Below are 16,583 nucleotides of genomic sequence, written 5' to 3'. Positions count from 1 at the left end.
AAAGGAAGAAGATGGTTGAACTTCAATCTACTTCACACCTCTCCTCTCTCCCAACTCTTTTCATACACCACTTTGTCTCTTATGGTTGACCAATCTCTTCTCTCCCACACTCTCCTTGCGCGTGTATCTCACTCCACCTCCTCTTTTCCTTTTCCCTTCTCAGCTCTTTGTCTCAGTGTTACTCTTACGGGGTTCTCCCATTTCTCTCCAAATTTGACTTCAGAGAGAAAAAGGGTCCATCCCCCTAAAAACCCATCTTCTCTCTTCTCCAAACTCCTCTGTTTTAGGGTTTCTTTCTCTTCTTCCACTCAACTTCGTCCTCCTATTTCCAAATCCTTTCTTTTGGGTGTCACATAAGGGCTTCAAATTTTAAATTTACATTAGCGGTGAGGCAGTTTGGTGAGTTCTCAATATTTTATTTATTATTCTTTTCTCCTTCTCATTATTTTTCTAGCATTCCTTTGGCTTTTACTTGGAGGTATTGTCATTTTATTCTCGATTAAAGACGTCGGTTCTGTTGTTTGTGACACTTCTGGTTGCTGCTGCTTCTACTTTTTCCAAATCTGGGGTCAAGAGTTTTGGGGGTTTGTTTGTTTTTGCATTGTTGGAGTTGCACTGATTTTGGAATTCTGAAGGGTGTGGTTTAAGTTTTAGTTGTTTTGATCTGTGGAATGTCAAAAGTGGTTTTTGGAGAAACCCCATTTGAAAAATGGCTCGGATTCGACATCAAATCTTTCAAAATGATGGGTTTTTTAGCTACCCTCCTCCTTTAGCGGCTTCTTCTTCAACCCCTTTTGATGGAATTTACAATAAGGAACCAAACCCACCTGCAGTTCCATCTCCAACCTCGTCTGGCACCAGGATAAGTCCAGCAGTTCTTTTTATCATAGTTATTTTGGCTGTTTTGTTTTTCATTTCTGGTCTCCTTCATCTTCTTGTTAGATTCCTTATAAAACACCCATCTTCTTCAGCTTCTTCTCAATCTAATAGAAACCCTGAACTTTCTCCTTCTGATGCACTTCAGAGACAGCTGCAGCAGCTCTTTCATCTTCATGATTCCGGTTTAGATCAAGCTTTTATAGATGCACTTCCTGTATTTCAGTATAAAGAAATTGTGGGTCTCAAGGAGCCATTTGATTGTGCTGTTTGTTTGTGTGAGTTTTCTGATAAGGACCAACTCAGATTACTTCCTATGTGTAGCCATGCCTTCCATGTCAATTGTATAGACACTTGGCTCTTGTCGAATTCGACGTGTCCTCTTTGTCGTGGAACTCTCTTTAATCCTGGTTTTTCGATTGAAAATCCAATGTACGATTTTGACGATCTGGGTGAAGAAGATGAATGCGCTGGTAATGCAGACCACAGGTTACCTAATTGTCAGAAAACAATGGAAATTCAAGAGGTAGTGAATGAGAAGGGGGTTTTCCCAGTGAGACTAGGGAAATTCCGAAGGATGGATGCAGCGGAGGTGGTAGAGACTGAAGTTGGTGAGACCAGTAGTAGTAATTTGGATGCTAGGAGATGTTATTCGATGGGATCGTATCAATACGTTGTTATAGACGCTGACCTCAGAATTGCGTTATCTAAAGCTCGAGGAGAGGGTGATAATACACAGCCCTCGAAAGAGGCGGAATCAAACAGCATCTCTCCAGTCCAAGCAGATTTGGATGGAAAGAAGCTTAGTAGTGTAGCTAAAGGAGAGAGTTACTCTGTTTCGAAGATCTGGCTTTGGTCGAAAAAGGGGAAGTACTCAGGTTCCACTGAACCCCATATTGGTATGCCTTCTTCTCTAAATACAGACTTGCCGCCATGGTTGAGGCAAACACAAGGGCCATGATAAAAATGGCCTCAAAACTGTTTTTTTTTTTTTTTCCCTCTTTTCTTTTTTTGTAGTCGAAAATGATCCTTATCAATGTTTGTTGTATCTATTTAGATTTTTGTCTATGAAATTACCTTGGTGCTAACTTGTGAGTTATTTACTATTACAAAAGTGTTAGTATCCGCAATCCAATAGTCTTTCCTCCTACTACTGAAACCAGAAATCATATCCTTTTCTTCTCAACTGTTCTCGACTTTCTGATGATGTGAATATAGGATTTATAGAATAGGAAGAGCAACGATGTCTCGAACGTTAATACGATAGACATGATCCGAAGAAAGTTTGGAGCAATAGATATGAACTCCGCAAGTGTGGTAGATCTCTTGATTCATTTTGATGTTTGTATTTTGAAGGCCTACAAAGGTCATAATACCTGTTCCTTTTCTTTTTCTTGGGTACGTTTCATTTTTTTGTTGATATTTTACTGTCTCTATAATTGATTGTACAGACACATCTCATCATTCAATCACTTTTGAAGTTTCAGATTCTGAAATTTGTACATATTGGGTTTTCCTTTTTCTTTATTTTGGGTTATTTCAAATCTCCAAAGAACTTTCTTGTAACATTTTGCATATTTTAGTTTGTTAAAATCTTCCAAAGCAGAGGAGGAGAAGGCTCCAAAAGCATTCTGTCTCTCACTGCCTTGCCCTAACATTATCACCTGCCTAAGATGTGCCAATGAGTGGACCATGTCCTTTTACTTTTTTTTTTCCATAGCTTTTGAACCACTTTCCCTTTCCCTCTTTCTCTTTCATTCTTCTTTTATGTCAATTGGAAGAAGCTTTTCTTTTATGAGGCCCCTCTTGCTTTGAAAATAATGTGGTTTTGAAGGGGATAGAAAGAGTGATGGTGGGATCCATCAAAGGTTTGAGGTTTCATACAATGATTTTGCATCACTCTTTTAAATGTAAGAGGTTGAGGAGTTGATCGCCCATCACACGTAAGGAGGGGCTGCTTACTGGCTTGTAAACAAAATTCAAACTAACGTTAATTTTTTAAAAAAAAGATAGAACTAACATTTCAAATGTTCGTTGACACTTCTTGACAATCAAAATTGGTTTGAACATTTATTAAATCAAACATAGATGGTTTGGTGGCAATTTTGTTGGAAAATGGACTTTGACTAACCGTTGTAGCTAGGGGTGATCATCGGTTGATAGGAGTTGGTTTTTTTATGAAGCTACCACTGAATTGATCATAGTTTATGTCGGGTGGGGTTAATTTAACACTTGGAAATACTGTTTGAAAATTCTCGATTTGAAATTTTTTCAAATTGACTGCCTTTGACTTCTCTCGTTTTTTGACCGACCAACTTCAGTTTGGTTGGTTGGCTCAGTTTTTCGGACTACCATGCTTACTCTTAAACTAGTTGGGCATTTTTCTCTTGTTAATTGAAGTTAAGGAATATGTCTAAACTAATAGAGCATTTTTGTCTTGTTTGGAAGTTGGTCGAGTGAGTTAGCTAATAATGAAGGAAGATTTTGTTATTAAAAAAAGTGAGTGTTTATTAGTATTAGGGGTAAATGGGGGTCCTATTTCTATTTCTTTTTGTATGTTTCCCATGTGAAGATGTTGATCTAACTAAATACATATTGATATAATTAATTGAATTGCCAACACATTCCCTCTTTCCCTTTCTTTCTCTCTTTTGTCTTAAATGTGATTAGTTGAGCTATAGTTTGAGGTGTCTAATTTTGTTTACACTAAATGAAGAAAAAGTCAGTTTAGTTTGAATTTGTCCTTTTGTTTTTAATCTTGACACCCTTCTTTTCCATTCACCATTATTATGCATTAAAGAATTTGACAATAGTTTTAGAAAAGACCTTTGGGGTTCTTAGCAATTAAGTTAATAAAGATTGTGGGGGAAAAGAAAATTGAAAATAAAATTAGTATGATTGATAGATGTTGGAAAAGTAGATTTCTTCTTGTTGGATAACATTATTAAAGGTAAGAGAAGGAGTAGAGCAGTAAATGAGTTCATTTCTAACAAGTACTTTTTCTTTTAAAATATTTCATCCTCAATCAAACTCATTTTTAACGGCATATGTTGGAAATGAGAAATAATTTCTTTATAAAGAAACTTTCTAAAAAGAAGTTGGTTAGTATTAATCAAATAGGCACATTTGTTTGCTTCATCATAAGCCTCAAAAGTGTTATGTGTTTAATTTTGTGGGGTCTAAGGTTTTATGATGTTATATTTCCAACTTGAGGTCTTAAACTTTCTATCTTAAAAGATATCTCCCAAAACTATATGTTGGCCTTAAAATAACTATGACTAACAAAATTAGTCTTTTAAACTACACACTTACAAATCTATCTCTTTTCAATATTTTTTTTTACTTTATTTACAATGTTATATTAAAAGAATCACTCACCAACATAAATTCCATTATGTCAATCATATTAGTGAAAAGTAATTGAACTTAAAATTTGGAATTAATTGTAAATTTTGGGCTCTATTAAACTTTCTATCATCATAGGATTCACAAAGACACAATATAATCATATACAAATTACAATCTCACATTTTACAAAATCATTACATTCTTCTTTTTTTTTTTTTTTTTTTTTGAAATATATATATATATATTATATTATATAAAGGAAAATAAAATTACCTGAAAAAAAAGATAAAAAGAAAAAACCGACTTTTTAAATTTTTACGATGGCGAGAAATTAACCGAATTCAGATTCATAGTTTCCATCGTCCCCAAAAACGCTAATCTCTCCACCGCTGCTCCGAAGGCCACCGCGTACGGGGGCTCCGGCAAGACCCAACCGAGAAGACCGAGATTCCAAAAGGCAATGCCGTCTATTCCGCCGCAACTCCGGACTCAAATGAAGGACGGACTGTCCTTACCAAGGTCCATAGACGATTTAGCGGAAGCGGGAATGGCGGCGAATCGAGTAGAGAAATCACGTCGTACAAAATCATCGGTGAAAGGATCGTCATGAGCCGGACCTTCATCAAAATTAAGAGAATAACTGAGGGGATCGTAACGGAAAGTAGACTGACGGTTACGATTCTTATGAAATTGACGAATGAAGGTTTTCCATTTGGGGCCAGCGACGATTTCAGACCATTCGCGAAATCTCTTCCAGCCTTTAAGCCACCATTCATCGTCGTTATCGGCAGCCCTAATTCGCTCCCACCATGACTGTGAGGAATTGGACCTCAAGCAAGGGATCCATAAACAACAACCACGGGTAGCGAAAACAGCGTCGTGAAGGTCATCGTTATGCAGGAAGCCATTTTCGTCGGAAGAGAGGTCGGGAGAATGAGCTAGAGACATCAAAGGAAGGTAATTCGATCTGTTGGAATTGATTTGCAGAAATTGAATCCAATTTCTGCAAATCAATTTGCACAGAGATTCTTCTCTATTCTCTATGAATCTAAAACGGAGAGGTTTTTTGTTTTTTTGTTTTGTTTTTTGGGGAAGAAAGTAATTAATTATATAATCATGTGATAGAAATGGAAGAATTAAGGGAAAATAGAAACGGAAAATACGGTGGAAAATTAAATCTTTATTACCAAATATGCCACTAGCCAGATTGTTTTAGGTCATTTTCTCTCTATTTAAAGATTAATCGCAAACAAATTGGCCTTTTATAGTTTTTTAGTGTCTAGCTAACTCATAAGAAATTTAATTCTGTTGTTTTAGTTAATTTTTTTAAGAAAAATTATGTTATACCATTATTATTGTTTTATTTAACATGAATTTGTTGATGGTTCATTCAATTTCTTGTATATAATATTAAAAATAAATTATCATACATTATGCTGAAACTATGGAAATTATAGAAATTTGTTGGTTGTGTTATTTGAATTAATTTATATAATGTGAGACATTTTTAAATATAACAAAAAAATTAAAATTATTTTCAAATTATAACCAAATTTATTGATCTAATTTTTTTTTAAAAAAAAATTGCTTGTAAAGAGTTCCATTAAGAATTTATCATTGCCATTCTTTTTAGTTTGCATTACCGTTGATTAACGAGGATTGGTTTACAACAATCTTTTTTCCTAAAATGAGAAATTGTGATAATAATTCTATTCATATTTTAAATTAAATTTTAGAATAAGCATTTAATGTCAAATGACTCAATTGTGATTTTGGCATCTCACATTTTTATTTATTATAACTCAATACTTTATTATCATAAAAATATTAAATTAGATATCAAATCATGTAGTTTGGAATAAAAGTTGTAAGAGAGAGGGAAAAGGATAATTTTTTTATTGCCAAGAATCTGTTGATGTTTAAATGCCTACAAGCTTCCTTGTCTCAAAAATGTTCCTAAAATTTTCAAAGTATCAAAAAATACCCCAAAATTGAGAAACGAGTTAAAGAAAATATCTATATACACAAGAAGTTTTAGATGGTTTTTTTGTGTAAAAAATAGCTATAAACATTTAAAAATTTGAGAAATAATACTAACTTAGTAAGTGTCAAGAAAATAGTCCCAGCTTAGTATTTTAAATATATTTGGTTTATAAGTTGCCAACTGCCAACAGATTGAATTGTTTTGTTAGTTTCCAGCTGTGTAGCCTGCATCATTAGCTTAATTTGGGCTGTTTCATAATGCTTCTCCATTTTCTTGTTTTTGTGCACTGCATTATAGTTTTTAGATACAAATAATGTTTCCTTTTATTATTATTTGCAAATTTGAGTCAAACGCATCAACCAATTTGAAATTTACAATTTAACCTACATGGACTATGTCTTACTCTTAGTTTTAGATGAAAATCTGTCATAACCACACTGTTAATGACAATTAAAGTTTAAATACAATAGTTAAACTATTTCTTATTGTTGGATAATATTATATTAAATTTATCTCCGTTCACCAACTTAATGATGATATCGAAATAGTCATGTGTTCAAATTTTTTATATCAATCATTCATTGTGAAGCTAAAGATTAGGTAATTGGTTAGGGCGAACACCTCGTACTGGAATCCCTAACCCTAAACTCAAAAAACAAATAATAAAATAAAATAATAACTGACACAACTACCTAGGCAATACAGTCATTCAACTGACAAGATGCTAAATTCTTGATGATGTTAAAAAACTCAAGTTGATGTCAGATTTAGATCTTGTGCTGTAGTGGGTTATAAAAATATTATAACCTTTTGTTCGATAAACTTATTAATCACTATTGATGATAATATAATATCTGAGAATATTATTAGGCAGAAACAGTGAACCAACCCTGGAAATGTGATATATTAAGAATAGTTTCTATATTTCCAATTTTCATTATTGTTCGGTTCTGAAGCATAAGAATAATTAATGAAATAGAGAACAAATGTAACCCTGATATGACCAATATTGCCTAAATTCTTGTGGTCTAATTATTAAACAAAAATGGTGTTGCGGCCCAAAATCTGAGAAGATGAATGTTAATCAGAAATCTAGCACCAGGTTCTTGTCCCCCATGCCAAGCTTAGTCCTATCACAATGAACTCCAAACTGTTCCCATACTTCACTTGATTAATTTCAGTACATCTCCTACAAGATGCAAGGATCCAGTTACAAGAACCTGAAAAATAGAAAGCACAAAATATTCCTCATTAGTCCAAGTTCAATGATAAAGAAGAGTCGGTTTGGAATGACTCTCTTGGTACATCATATTCATGCATTTTCATGTAACGGTGATGTTGATACTTTTGAAAGGTGTTCTATTTTCTCGTAGCTTGCATTAGATACCCAAAAAAGAAAATCTTGGTTTTCGTTTTCCTTGTGATGGACCCATAAGAGAGGTTACACATGTCAAGTATCTGCTTGGGCCTTGGGATCACGTCTTTTTATCGCTATTTTGGATGTACAATCCAATTGGTAGTGCTTAAAAGAAGTGTTTTTAAGTATATAAAAAGTCATTTTAAACATGCTTGAAATCTTCCCGGAGAAATGAAAGCTTACTTTCATTCTTTTTCTTAGTTGGGTTTAGGGTTTAGCTAGTAAAAGTGTGCCTATAGCCTAAAAAATCTTACAGCGGTCCAAAAACCAACTTAAGCCTAAAAAATCTTAGGGGGTAATGATCTATAATATATGAACATATGGTACAAAAACCAACTTAAGTACTTTGACTTGTCCCAAATAACTATTGTCACTAAAAAAACAATTGGATCATTTTCAAAAACAGAAAAAGGAAAAAAAAAAAACTCATTTTCTTCAAAAGGCATTACCTGAAGTCGAACGGACCGATTCTGCTGCAAGACACTATCCCGGAGCCATTTAATAGCCAGTGGAAGAGAAGAAAACACTGTGCTATTCCCACAATTCTTACCACCCACTTCTGATTTTTCACTTTCTTCTTCAAGTACAGCACCAGTCCCTTTAGAATCACTTCCTGATATGTCAAAGTATGTAAGCTGTTTGGGTAAGGATAAAGAATGGTTCCAACAGTTCAAAAAAGGTTCTTAAAAAAAGAGGAACCCAAACACTTCGAAAAGACTAGTTTGGTTACATGGAAAGTTATTGGCATAAGCCAATAATACCTTTGTCACATTGCTTGGTGTCCTCCCATATCCTTCGAACATGAAACTGCCAAGAAAGATCAACTTGCTCATCTGTTTCTGGTAAACCATGGGTTCCAACCTTGTTAAAGACTGATGTATTTGGAACAAAGAGTGCTTTCTTGAAGTTGACACCTGAGTTATATAAGAAAACTTATTTTATTACTCTGAGTAATGTTATATTTAGTACCTAAAGTATACTCACTCTCATTTAGAATCCTGAGATATCCATCCATATCCTTGGGTCCATTTTATTGTAGCATACCAACAAAATCTGTTCAAGTTTCTCTTTACCATTAACAACTAAAGAAAAAGTTTAAGATGGACGATCACATTGGAGAAAAGAATCATCTTGCAATAAATGAGACGTTTGAAGACAAGAACACCTTGAGCAACAAGAATGAGAATTGAGATAAAAACCAACATATGAGTTGAGCCTTCTTTATATTGGCTTTATATCTTAAGAAAAGCACACACACATAGATGTAGAAATTATTATGTATAAATCCCTTCTGACCACCTGACTATTCAGTTCCAAGAGTTCGACAAATACATACCATTGTTTGCACAAGTTTTGATCAGAGGTGGAAGAAGCAATTGAGGGTCTCGTACGGCCATACAATTGAACAGTAGCACCTACAGTGTCCAACAATACTAGGTTAAAAAGCACCTATAGAAGTTGAAGCGCCATACAAATGAATTATGAGTTAAATGCTTATCTTTATGGAAGGTAGAACTTGAAAGGAGTGCTTAAACATTTCATGGATGTACTTAGAATATAGCTGCTAAAGTGAAGGGAAATTTTGTCCCTTGTACTTTTACTGAAGGAAATATCAAAAAGAGTCGATCGGCTTGTTAAGCTACTTCTCCACTATGAGAGGTCATGGTCCTGGAACTTCACACTTCCGCAAAGGAAGACAACAATTATTCCTATCGACTCTTAATTTTCAATCATAGTCTGAATCCCTTGTACTGTGAGCGATAGACCACCATAACACTTTGAAGGCGAGGGGAGACCATGCCAGAGTATGTTTTGTTGATGTTAGCAAAGGAAAATTTCATTGTTCCTCATCTCCCACCTTTTGATATATTGATTCAAACCCAATAAGGCCATTTGTATAGGTTTCCAAAATGAAACTATCTAATTTAGTTACTTATGGTCTACTTTTTCTTAACAAACAATAAAATGAGCTTGGAAAAGTTGAACTTAGGTAGATGTCTACCTGTACTGATTTCTTCCTTGCTTCATCGTTATCATATCCTTGAAGCTTATTTGAAGATGTACCACTACCATTATCCTCCGACTGATGATTTAAATTCCCTAGCTGGTTATGTCTTACTGCAGCAGAAAACCATCTACCACAAGCCTCCATGCTCTCAGGACTATGGGCTCCATCCAAATAAAATACAAGTTCATCTGGGCATTCAACATCAGTATATCTATCAGGAACAATCTGTGCTCGTCCTTCAAAGCTGGCAGTTGTAAGCCCTTCTATAAACTGCTCAGGCAAAGACCTCTGATAACATATATTTTTTAAAAAAGAAAAAGAATCAGAAAACAGAAGATAATTTATGGAAGACTGAAGATAAATCTCCATGTAGAACTTACACTTTGCTCTACATATGACAGTTCGGAATGGCCAGACCTGTGAAGCCAAGTGGAGGATAGGGCAACAGCAAGACCAGCATTTAGATACTGGTGCTCGCCTTCAAGCCCAAGTTTACGACCGTGAAGTAGCTCGGGATCCAATGATGGCACTACTGTAAGTTGCACCTGTGATGCAAAATTGTTGCAATTCATTTTGAGGGAAGGTTGAAAACATTTCCTAGCTGGTATAGTACCAATCAGATTGTATGAATTTAACGTGGCATTGTTTCAAGTGCCCTAGTATGAACAATGCATATTCATGAAGGGTAGTAAAATAAAATTCAAACATTACAGTAAGGATCAGGTCTTATGGTGATTATACGAATGAAGATCTCTCACATACATCCAACTGTGAAGCCTTATCTTTAAGCACACGCATGGCTTCATCAGGTTGAAATACAGTAAAAGCTGGAGCCCCACGCTGTACCAAAGTGAAAGGACAACAACAAACATTAAATTGATTAGTCCTAGTCACTCATACTTTAAGAAAAGTTATTTGAAGCTAACCTTAAAGATACCAGCTTTCTCTGAAGCTATCTCACCGAGAGTGTTCCCTATTTAGACAATTCAAAGCACAATGAAATCAAAGAACTCATTGCCTTAATATATTACCCTTAGAATCAAGTTCGTTCGAAGTTTGACAAAATAACTGCTTGCTATTGAACTTAAACAGCTAGTGTGTACTCTCATTTCTTTCCTAGTATCCCAAAATCCCACTGAGTTACCTCCCATCCTACGCACACAGCATTCCATAATCAGGATCATTATTTGAACCACTGATAGTTAGCTTACACATACAACACAAGGCTTGAAAGTGTTGAGAACTAATAAAGCCTTGAAATTGATGTACTTATTTTTTCCCTTCAGGCGAGTGGTCTAGGATGATTAGCAACCTCTTCAAAGTAATGAAAAACCATTATAACTGATACGCATGCTAGAGTCTACTTGTAACTCAGCTATAACTGATACAAACGTTTCCAAGTTCAAGTAGCTCTTGTCCATTTTCCAACTAGAAGTAATCACAAAGCACAATATAGAAAGTGGAAAAAGGTTTGAATGAAGATAAAGCATGGATCTGAGCACTTATCTGTGAGGCCCCCCTATCATCCATTTATACGAGAGAAGGGGTAGGAAGGAGAACTTGCAAGGATTTTTGTAGGGTTTGAAGGCTCTATTTTGTGGGTGGAAATTTTGGTTGGAGGAAGTTTAGGAGAGTATTTCGGCACTCCCGAATTTCTAGTTCTTGTTGAGATTTTCTGATTGCATATCTAACCGTATCAAACAGGATGCAAACCATTTATGCTCATGCATAAGCCAAAGTAAACACAAACAGTATCATTTCTTTTCCATGAAAAGGAATTCTCAAAGTTAAGAGAGGCTAACCAAGAAGTTCCATGTGGTCGTAACCCAGAGAAGCTATACCACACACAATGGGTGCCTGGACCTGAAAACAATAGAATCTATGAAATGGCTATAACTTGATATGAGATTTCTACTTCCTAAAATACATGAAGAACAAATTACTTGAAATAGTTTATTATTTAAACCAAAAGAGAATGATCATACCACATTGGTTGCATCAAAAGTTCCACCTAAGCCAACCTCCAATATAGCTACATCCACCTTCATTGATGGCAATAAAACATTATCCTTCTAATCCCCATAATAAATTGACCAAAGAAGGCTTGTCCAGAAAAAAGATTAAAATAAAATTAGGCATCAAACCTGCTCATCTGAAAATATTTTGAATGCAAGTAGTGCAAGAAAGCGAAACAAGTGAGGCATCGGTATGTCCTCGCTAGTTCTTTCCTGAAGAAATTAAAATTGTATAGAATCAGAAAAAGTTAGGAAAATAGTAATCCATGAAATCTAAAATGAAACCACTTCACTATCAGTGTAGCATTACAGCTTGCAACTTTATAGTAGTCTGAGAAATATAATACAATTGAATTAGATTGATTAGTAAAATACCTTTAACCTATTATAACAGCACCAGAAATAGGTCAAAAATTTCTCTTCACTAATATCAATTCTGCAACAAAAAATTGGAGCAAAAATTAATAGAGTAAAATAATATCTATAATCAATGATTCTATTATCAAGAAGGTATTCAAGAGTCTGCAACTTCAAAATGGAAAAGGAGCTTAAGCTTTGCATGTAAAGGCACTACTTGATACAGAAATAAAATAAGACAATGTGAGGCAAGCTGTTGCAGCAATGGAAAATCGATGGCTGTACAATGAAGACAATCATCTGTCTCATCTCAAATAAAAAAGGTAGCTCTTTGCAGACGAAGCTACCTAAGAGAACAACTTCTCCCCTTAAGAACAACAAAACTATGTAGTATGCAAAGTAGTTACCCATCCAAGCGAAATCTTTCTCGGATATCAATAAGGTGAGGAGAAGTGAAAAGGCCAGTGCGGAAGCCACAATTACGCAATATGGATTCAGTAAAGGTGCATGTAGATCCCTAGGCAAGTCCCAATAGAAAGAAAAAGTTCAGTTAACACAACATCATCTTCAATAATAAATTTATAAGCAAATTTTTAAAAAGTAAGATAGAGAAGCTAGTAGGGTGAGGAAAATCCTCTGCAAGAAAAGGGACTTCGATGAAGCAACATTAAAGTTGATTAAAGACAAATTGATAATTGTTAAGTTACAGTTAGTTCAAAAATTTAGATGGCTAGATGAAGGAGAGTTAATCCTTTTAATATATGTCCAAAACTCCTCCCCATGATCTACCTTAGATATCAACATAAGATCCCCTTGCATGAATTCTTGAATAATTAACATGAGATGTAAAGGAAATATTGTAGCAGGGCGCAGGGTTTCTAATTTCACAGTTCTTGCATAAATAATAATGATACCTTGCCTTTGGTGCCAGCTACATGAATGACCTTCATTTGTGACATGGACTCCTCCAAATCAAGCATCTATTGTATTAAATCAACTCAATGAGCATCAGCCCCAGTAAACCAGCAACAATGAAGTGTTAAGTTTAAGTAATACCTTTACATATTCAAACATCAACTCAAATTGATCTCCAGATTTATCACAGCGTCTACGGTTGACAATCAATGAGGATAGTGCATCCAATGCCTCTTCATAAGCCATCTGTGAGTCTTTCAATGTCTCATTACCTTCAAAAGCACCAATCACAACCCACAAACATTTTTAGTTTTACATGACAGAAATGCTTAGGAAATTCCTTTCAAACATTATTTTCGGATTAAGATAGATCTATACCTTCTACCATGGTTACCAGATGACCTCTAAGTTCTCTAGCATCTTGAGGATTCATGCTAACTTAGAATTACACATCCACCCGTCTAAAAGATTGAATGGACTGGGCACCAGAGAGCACCATCTTCATGTTGTCTCCCCCAACACTTGTTATTCTTCAATCTGCAAAACAGCTTATGAATTTCAAAGGCAAGAAAAGCATATAATATTCCAGAAATACCAATCCCTTCTCTAAGAACCTACAATTAACTTTTCAGAAAATTTCCAAATGAACAATCACAACGAATTCTTCCAATTTCTTATTTTGTTATGTTCAACTCTATGTATTCCTCAATCGGCAGAACACATTGAATATACAAAAATGACTACAACAGAGTTTCTGTTATTTGTATTAACAGCTAATCTAGGAAGAATGTTTTTATTTGGTGTGCATGTTGTTAATGATTTAATTACTATCTTGGTAGTTCCAGAATGTTTTGGTTTATGCTCCTACCAATTATCTAGATATACCAAGTAGGGGTGTAATTGGGCTGAGTCGGGTCAGTTTTCTTCAAATCCGAACCGACCCGAAATGTACGGCTATTTGTGTAACGACCCAACTTTTCTAACTAAGTCGAAGTCATTAATTTCAAACAAAACCTGAGTTTACACAAAATACCAAATTCAAATAAAATCAAACTCTCAAAGAAAACAAACTTAAGTTCGGGTCCTATTTCAAATAACCAAAACTTTCAAAGAAATGCTTACAAATCATCAGTTTGTGACTTCAGTTAAACCACAAAGTTTTCTGAACAGTCTCAAGTACTAAAGAAAACGGAACATTAAGCTGAAGCAAATGAAAATATTCCCTATGGCAATCACGCTTCCTTCCTGCTCCTTGCCGGTTTGCCACCCTTGTTACCTTTGCTTGAAAATGTTAAACATAAAATGGGTGAGTATAAACATACCCAGTAAGAGACCCACTACTGGTCCTGTTAGGGGAAAAATAAACTGTTAACTTCCTATTGGGGTATCCTGCACAGTCACAGTCTTGTGATCCCGTAGGATACACATTATCAGTCACAGTTTTGTGATCCCGTAGGATACATATAATCAGTCTAACACCTCGAGGGACGTACATATCAGTCTAGTGTTCTGCAGAAACACATATCAGTCTAATGTTCCCGAAGGATACACAATAAGTGGTGATCCCGTAGGACACCTACAAGACACACATCCCAATAGAAAGCTAACAATTTTCCCCTCAGTCCATTCTAAACATCTTAACAGTCATTTATAGCACAGTCCAGCTACCTCAACATACAATCCTTTCACTTAACACTCTAACAGTCAACCTATCTCACTTTATCCCAATGACCGTCGGTAACATTCTAATACATCAGTCAACTAAACTATAAAGTCATAACACCCCTCAGTTCACCAGCACACAGCCATACTTGGAATAATTTACACCCGGTCCACACGATAGCCAACAAGTTCACATCCACATATTATATATATATATATATATGTTAGTGTTTGGCTGGAACTATATATAGTTCCAGTCAAACACTAACATACATTCAATCTCAAGTCTACTTCAAATTATATAAAACATAACTGACATTCATTCTCAGTTTAGGGATAACATACAGTCAACATACTATACTCTATAGGTGAGTCCAGTAGTAGAAAAACTCTTACTAATACATAATCCGACCTTGTGTAACGATTTCGCAAATAGATATACTCATACATAAGTGTCACTCATCTCAGTTCAGTCAATCCAGTCAAACGTACACCATCCATTTTTAAACATAACAGTCAACCATAATACAGTTCAGTCAACAAACATTTTTAATTTAGTCAATCCATCAACATACTTAAAACTACTTAAAGCAATTAAGTCTCTTTAACCATTTCAACCTACAGTCATATCCTTTAAGTCATTCAAGTCCATGCATAATTGGCAAATCGTTTTAATCATTGAAATCCACGTATGGGTCTAGTAGAAAGTCTCTTACCTTAACGTTACCTAAGCTTCCTGATCGAGCTGAATTCCACGAAAAAAACCTAAACACCACAATAAGAACTCAATATTTTCTCCAACAATAACGTCCAATTAATTCAACCCAATGTAAAATTCAACAACTTACTTAAGTCAATGAAGCTTGTTGTAAATCTCAAGAATTGAAGCACAATTTCTCCAAAAATCACCTTAAAATCAAACAAAACCCAATCAATTAGTCCTACCTTAATGCTTACAGTAGCCAAGAAACAACATCACAAAACCCACAATTTCTCATTACCAACCAACTTACAACAAGACAGCGGCAGCGGCGAACAAATGAAATGGATGCGTTCAAAACAGATATACAATACAATAAGGATGGACGTCGGACCCGCGACTGGAAAACGGAGAGTTGCGCGGCAGATGAGGACTTCACGGATGCGTAGCTGTTGGACGCTACACGGCTGGTATCTGAACGACAGGCGCCGGTGGAGCTACACACGAACGAAACGCGGGCTCGACTGGGTTTGGCTTCAACGGAGACAGAGACGACTGGGACGGGCTACCGGTGCGGACATGCGAAAATGAGAGGAAAGAAAAAAAGAATTAAAAGAATAGAGAGATGAGATATGGTTGGATAATGTATATCAAAGTTTGAGGAGGAAAGAAGAGGCAGTTTTTTTAATAACTGAATAAATACATTTTTACATTTTAAATTTTGTAAAATTTAAAATATGAAAGATAACTACATACATAAAAATATCTAATTTATCTTCACTCGTTCTCAATATTACACTAACAACGTCAATTTAGATTTAATTATTTCTCCAAACAAGGATTATGATAATCTATCGTAGTCTTCGTACTTGTTCTTTCCTTCCCCTAAACATCCCATAAAAATATTCTCTCTCTTTTTCTCTTTTTATTAAGTTCTTCAACAACCAAAGTTTAATATTTTTTTCTAGTAAGGAAAACTAATATTGTGGTCGAAACTTCTTTACCAATGCAATATAATTTAGGTAGGTATTCACTTCTTTATTCTCTCTTTGAATTCCCTCTTGGTTTTGGTTGGTAATACAACAAAACAAAAAGAGTCCAAGTCTTCACCAAATCACTCCAATATTATATTTAAATTCATTGGATTTCCTACACTTTTTATTTACTATAAAATATTGTTTGATTATTGTTCTTTTTTTCTATTTATTTAATACACAACTATATAAACAGTTTGAAAGACAATTAGGGATGAATTCAAATACAATACTAAATCATTTTTTTTAAATAGTAAAAGTGTTCAA

At 34.9% G+C, this 16,583-nt stretch overlaps 3 protein-coding genes across 3 annotated transcripts; 1 reads left to right on the top strand and 2 right to left on the bottom strand.

Annotated features, from left to right (window-relative positions):
* The first annotated feature begins 3 nt into the window (after positions 1–3).
* On the top strand, positions 4–2,253 carry LOC101209370 (RING-H2 finger protein ATL46). The gene has a single exon (XM_004142305.3). The coding sequence runs from the start codon at positions 710–712 to the stop codon at positions 1,835–1,837; it is 1,128 nt and encodes a 375-aa protein (XP_004142353.1). The 5' UTR covers positions 4–709; the 3' UTR covers positions 1,838–2,253.
* A 2,460-nt stretch (positions 2,254–4,713) lies between these two features.
* Positions 4,714–5,172, bottom strand: LOC116403956. Its single transcript, XM_031885905.1, has one exon. The coding sequence runs from the start codon at positions 5,170–5,172 to the stop codon at positions 4,714–4,716; it is 459 nt and encodes a 152-aa protein (XP_031741765.1).
* A 1,902-nt stretch (positions 5,173–7,074) lies between these two features.
* Positions 7,075–15,946, bottom strand: LOC101209617 (folylpolyglutamate synthase). Its single transcript, XM_004142306.3, has 19 exons — positions 15,596–15,946; positions 15,431–15,491; positions 15,299–15,347; positions 13,299–13,457; positions 13,062–13,192; positions 12,920–12,985; positions 12,413–12,522; positions 12,024–12,084; positions 11,778–11,861; positions 11,619–11,675; positions 11,436–11,496; positions 10,560–10,606; positions 10,396–10,473; positions 10,014–10,178; positions 9,628–9,921; positions 8,962–9,040; positions 8,387–8,539; positions 8,075–8,238; positions 7,075–7,428 (listed from the first exon to the last, which is right to left on the bottom strand). The coding sequence occupies exons 4-19, from the start codon at positions 13,351–13,353 to the stop codon at positions 7,372–7,374; spliced, it is 1,662 nt and encodes a 553-aa protein (XP_004142354.1). The 5' UTR covers positions 13,354–13,457; positions 15,299–15,347; positions 15,431–15,491; positions 15,596–15,946; the 3' UTR covers positions 7,075–7,371.
* Between the last annotated feature and the right edge of the window lie 637 nt (positions 15,947–16,583).

This window comes from Cucumis sativus, chromosome 5 (genome assembly GCF_000004075.3).
Source record: "Cucumis sativus cultivar 9930 chromosome 5, Cucumber_9930_V3, whole genome shotgun sequence".
NCBI lineage: Eukaryota > Viridiplantae > Streptophyta > Magnoliopsida > Cucurbitales > Cucurbitaceae > Cucumis > Cucumis sativus.
This window is presented reverse-complemented; position numbering and strand designations above follow the sequence as displayed.

Excerpts from the sequence above, each read along its gene's own strand:
- LOC101209617 (XM_004142306.3), bottom strand. The coding sequence starts at position 13,353 with ATGAATCCTCAAGATGCTAGAGAACTTAGAGGTCATCTGGTAACCATG. Across the intron at positions 13,193-13,298 it reads TCTGGTAACCATGGTAGAAG|GTAATGAGACATTGAAAGAC; the intron begins GTATAGATCTAT and ends GTGCTTTTGAAG. Across the intron at positions 7,429-8,074 it reads ATCGGTCCGTTCGACTTCAG|GTTCTTGTAACTGGATCCTT; the intron begins GTAATGCCTTTT and ends TCTATTTTTCAG.
- LOC101209370 (XM_004142305.3), top strand. The coding sequence starts at position 710 with ATGGCTCGGATTCGACATCAAATCTTTCAAAATGATGGGTTTTTTAGC.
- LOC116403956 (XM_031885905.1), bottom strand. The coding sequence starts at position 5,172 with ATGTCTCTAGCTCATTCTCCCGACCTCTCTTCCGACGAAAATGGCTTC.